General features: G+C 59.6%; 1 protein-coding gene across 1 annotated transcript; it reads right to left on the bottom strand.

The window, feature by feature from the left end:
- Positions 1 to 421: 421 nt before the first annotated feature.
- On the bottom strand, positions 422 to 4,037 carry Aanat (aralkylamine N-acetyltransferase). The gene is made up of 5 exons (XM_046449597.2): positions 3,064 to 4,037; positions 2,658 to 2,732; positions 1,991 to 2,221; positions 1,588 to 1,742; positions 422 to 1,249 (listed from the first exon to the last, which is right to left on the bottom strand). The coding sequence occupies exons 3-5, from the start codon at positions 2,166 to 2,168 to the stop codon at positions 944 to 946; spliced, it is 639 nt and encodes a 212-aa protein (XP_046305553.1). The 5' UTR covers positions 2,169 to 2,221; positions 2,658 to 2,732; positions 3,064 to 4,037; the 3' UTR covers positions 422 to 943.
- Between the last annotated feature and the right edge of the window lie 450 nt (positions 4,038 to 4,487).

Raw genomic sequence — 4,487 nt, 5'->3', positions numbered from 1 at the left:
GTATTTTCTTAACTGAGACCTCAGGGAGAATGAAATCTGGGACTTGGGGGTGAGAGCATCAGCCATGAGCTATGCAGAGCAGTGGCTTGACCCAAGGGACATAGGAAACTCGTGGGACATCTCGGGATTTAGTTTCCAAAATCCAGATCAGGGTCACACAGAAGGCCTTAGTGGGGCCCCCGTGAGGACTGGATTGCATCCTTAGACCCCAGGGGTCCCCACACCAGCCTGCTCTGCCTCTGATCCACGGTCGTGAGGGACTTTCTGTGCTGAGGGTGGCTTGCTCCGGCAGAAGCAGCTCTGGGAGATGGCCAGGCACTTGTTCATCACTCCAAGCAGGAGACAGGTCCATTCACTGTGCCTATTCCACAGCCACAGCCTGCACACCTCACCAAAAAGCCACCAGGGAGGCAGGGGACATAATTGCTTTATTACTTGGAGCAGAGGAGCCAGTGCAGGGGCTGGTGGGTGGCTAAGGAGAGGAGAGAAGCCTGGGGAAGAAGTTGGGGCACAGGATGCCCAAGGACTGGGTGGGCAGTGGCCCCTGTGGGCTTTACTTCTAGCTACCCCCACTCCAGGGGTGGAGGGCAAGAAGGGGTATCTACGAGGCTGGGGAGAATAAGGACCCCAAGCATCAGAGTGCCTCACCGAGACAGGAAACGTGGCTGGGACCCGAGAACACCTCCCAGCATTCTCATTTACCAGCCCACTCTCATCTTGAGTCTTGGGCACAGGTTTGGAATGCAAAAGTTCTGGAGGGTCTCATGAGGACACAGCATTCCCTGCTCCCCTGGCCTCTCCCCTGCACGCTGAGTTTGGGAATCACAGTCTCCCTTTATACTCGGTCAGCCTGGGGTGGGCCCCGGGCAGAGAAGGGGACCCGGGGACTGAGCAAGCGCCCCCAACCTGCTCCCACACCTCCTGCAGCCAGGGGGCAGCCCACTCAGCAGCCGCTGTTCCTGCGCAGGAAGGCCTGGCCCCGCAGGGAGCACTGCAGCTCCGTGAAAGTGAGGGAGCCCACGGTGATGGCGCACGGGCCTACAGCCTGGAAGCCAAACTTCTCGTAGAAGGGCACCAGGGCCTCCTCGCACATGAGCACGGCCCTGCGCACTGCCCGTTGACCGCCCAGGTGGTGCAGGTAGCGCCACAGCAGGATGGAGCCCTTGCCCTGCTGCCGGAAGGTGTGGTGCACGGCCAGCACGTGCAGGTGGGCTACATGACCCCCAGGCCTGTGCAGCCTCAGCGACTCCTGGGGGTGAGCAGGGGCCAGGAGTCCACATCACCTCTGCAGCCAGCTCCTCCCAAAAAAACCAACATAGGCCAAGAGCAGGTGTCCCCTGAATGCCTCTGGTCAGGGTTTCCTTCCCACCCAGGAAGGCCCCCAAGTTGGGAGCTACACCCCAGGCCCCATAGAGGACAATTCAGAGGTCCTTTGGGGCCCCAAAGAGCTGGGCTGGGTGCTCTTCTCTCCGGAGAGGTCTGTGGCTTGTACTCCTCTCTGGTTCTGGAAGGAGAAAGTCCCACCCTGGCCAACCTCTATTCCAGAACCTTCTGGAAGCTGGACATCACAGCTTGTCCCATCCTCACCTGAGTGAGTCTCTCCTCGTCCCAAAGTGAGCCGATGATGAAGGCCACAAGGCGGCCCTCTTCAAACCAGCCCAGGGACAGCTCTGGACACAGGGTCAGGAAGTGCCGGATCTCTTCCAGGTATAGGGGGCAGATGCCCGAGACAGAGATAAAGGCTGCGGCAGGAGGCACAGGTGGGTGACTTGGTGTTCACTATACCACTTGCCCACTGTCCGCCACACCCCAGTGGTCACTGTGCACCCCAAGAAAGCAGGCGACTGAGGACTGTGTTTCCCCCACTCTCTGGAGTGTACACACACACATAGTCTGATCCTCTGGGCTGCAGCCCACAAGGGCAGAGATGCGGGAGAAGACAGCCGGGCAGCTTAGCATGCCCACCCAGACCCCACGCTGGACTGCTCACCTTCGCGCTCAATCTCAAACACACTGACTGCGTCCTCCAGCGTGAGGCAGCGGAACTCGCTCGCCGGGAGTGTGTGTCGCCGCTGGCAGCTTGGTGACTCTGAGGCCCCAGGTGGCAGGCTCAGGGCCTCAGGTTTCAGGTGGCAGATGCGCTGCATGGACATCCTGGCTGCTGGCATGTCCCTGGATTGTCCCAGCTTCAGAAGTGGCCACCACAGCTGAGAAGGGTCTCCTGGTATCAGGAAAGAGCGAGGGTTGGGGGTCTGGTCCTCATCTCCAAGGAGCAGCTCAGAGAGTCCGTGCCTCTGGCCTCTTTTGTAGCTGGACTCAGGTGGAGCCAGTCCCACAAATGACTGGCTCCTTCCTCAGGTGCCTGGCCCTGGAGCCGATTCCAGGAACTGCAAACATTTCTCTCTACATCCTCTCGCAACCAGAGTGCACTCCTCACAGTCCCTCCGAACCTCTGGACTCTGGTCTCACTGCCCTCCGGGTGCATCTGAGCCTCAGGAGACCATGGGAGGAATGGGCAGGGCTCAAAGGAGTCCCCAACATTGCTGGCCATGGGAGTGGGGGTGGGGAGGCACATGATCTCCTGGGACTACTTCTGCAACTGTGGGCTGTGTGGGTGTCCCCTTCTCCCATGCTGCAATTCGCTAAGCTTGTCTTACCTGCCCAGATGGAGATCGCTGGTCCGTGGGGGTGAGATCGTGATACTAGTTTTTAGGCAGCCTCAGCCTTCAGTCCTGGAAGAAGACCCCTTCATCAAAACAGGCCCTTAGGGAGCCCCACATTTACCCAGATGGCCTTAGACTTGACCAGCCCACAAAGAAATGGGGAATATGGCTGGTTAGAGGGAGACAGGGGCTGCAGAGGGGCAAGGGGGGATGAGCAGGCATGGATGGTGCACAGGATGCCTCCTGCCCCACCCCCTGCTCACTGAACATGCTCATGTGGGACCTTGACTTCCTCCCATGACACCCAGCAGATTTGCAGTTTGTAGCAGAACCCATCTTTTCCCTGCAATGACGCTTAAAAAGCCCATGGCTGAGAGACAGCGGCAGGAGGCCCACTTACCAAGACTGGGCAGGGGCCCCAGCATCCCCTCCACAGAGCCGGTCACCTGGGGCCCATCCACAGGCACAGGCACCAGGAGAATCCAGGACTCCTGGTGGCAAGACAGTGGCGGCAGGTGTCCTCCGGGCAGCATGTGATGTTCTCAGAGGTTTCTAATCCCCCCAACCCCGCCTCCCACATTACACCAGGCAGGAGATGCCTGAAGGGCCCGGCTGCTTCAGGTTGGCCCTGCTGAGGGCAAGCGTCAGCACTGGCGTGGGGGATACAGAGGATTACCAGCAGCCAACTGCGCCCTGGGGTTTGGGAAGAGCATGGGGCTGAGCTCCGGGGTCCAACTCTAATCCCTACTCTGACCCCACTAGCTAGACACGGCATTCACCCTCCGCTGGCCTCCGCCTCCGAGGATCCTTCCTGGTCTGGCAGCTTGTGGGCTGTGCTACCATTTATAGTACCACTTGGGGCTGGGCCCTGGGTAAACAGCTCCTGCAAAACACATGCAGCCCCGCCAGGTGAGCGTCAACCCCATCTTCTAGAGAGGGAAACCGAGGCCCAGTCCCACTCCTTCGTGGGCCAGACTGAAGCCTGAAAGCAGGAAGGTTCCCAGAGGCACTTTGCATAAAGCTTCCCAACTGGAAACAACCTAAATACCCGTCAGTTGAAGAAAACACTACAAACAGGCAACATGTACAGATGTCCCACCCTGTGCCACCAAGGACACCAGCACATGGAGAGGAGCCACAGGGGTGATGCCAGGATGGAGACCCACCCGCACATTAGGACCAGGATGGCGGCCGCACAGGGGGATCCTGGTAAAGCTACTTAAATAGTCTGGGGATTGCTCTATCCCACATCTTGACTCCAAAACTCTCTGACAGCCCTTGACCTTGGCTCTGCCTGCTCAGCCAGCACCTGGGGCTAGCTTCCCTCTGGAATCCAGGCCCCTCTCTTTGCCCCTCACACCCCATCCTGCCTCCCTTCTCTGCCAGTGGCTGCCCCTGTCCCTCCTGCCATCAGCACCCCTGCCCACCCCAGGCTCCCTAGGGCCCAGACCTCCGGCTACCCACCACAGAGGGCACCCCTTCTTTACCCAGGATCCTGGGGAGGGACTGAGGTGCCAACCCTGCTTGGCACAGACTCAGACACCCCTTCCCACCCACCAGGTGCACTTTTTCTGTCTGAGGGGCCTCTTCTCCCTGGGCCACTCCCGTCAGTCCCACCAGAAGCACCCCCACCTCACCGGCCCCAGGCACTGCTGGAGCTCCTCATGCGGTCCACAGCCTGCTACCTGGTCACTTCCAGCTTTCCCCTGCGGGGAATCCTCAGACTTCTTAGGTTGACCAGAGACCTCCTCAGACTTGGCCTTTGGGCCTGGCAGGGCAAACACTCAGGACCTCAATTGGGCACCCCAACTCTAACCCCAGGGT

The sequence above is a fragment of the Marmota monax genome, unplaced genomic scaffold (assembly GCF_021218885.2).
Source record: "Marmota monax isolate L192 unplaced genomic scaffold, Marmota_monax_Labrador192_F-V1.1 WCK01_AAM20220418_F8-fsc00292, whole genome shotgun sequence".
Taxonomy (NCBI): Eukaryota; Metazoa; Chordata; class Mammalia; order Rodentia; family Sciuridae; genus Marmota; species Marmota monax.
The sequence above is the reverse complement of the archived record's forward strand: the minus strand, read 5'-3'. Positions and strand labels throughout refer to the sequence as shown.

Excerpts from the sequence above, each read along its gene's own strand:
- Aanat (XM_046449597.2), bottom strand. The coding sequence starts at position 2,168 with ATGCCAGCAGCCAGGATGTCCATGCAGCGCATCTGCCACCTGAAACCT. Across the intron at positions 1,743-1,990 it reads GTTTGAGATTGAGCGCGAAG|CCTTTATCTCTGTCTCGGGC; the intron begins GTGAGCAGTCCA and ends CTCCTGCCGCAG. Across the intron at positions 1,250-1,587 it reads ACGAGGAGAGACTCACTCAG|GAGTCGCTGAGGCTGCACAG; the intron begins GTGAGGATGGGA and ends GCTCACCCCCAG.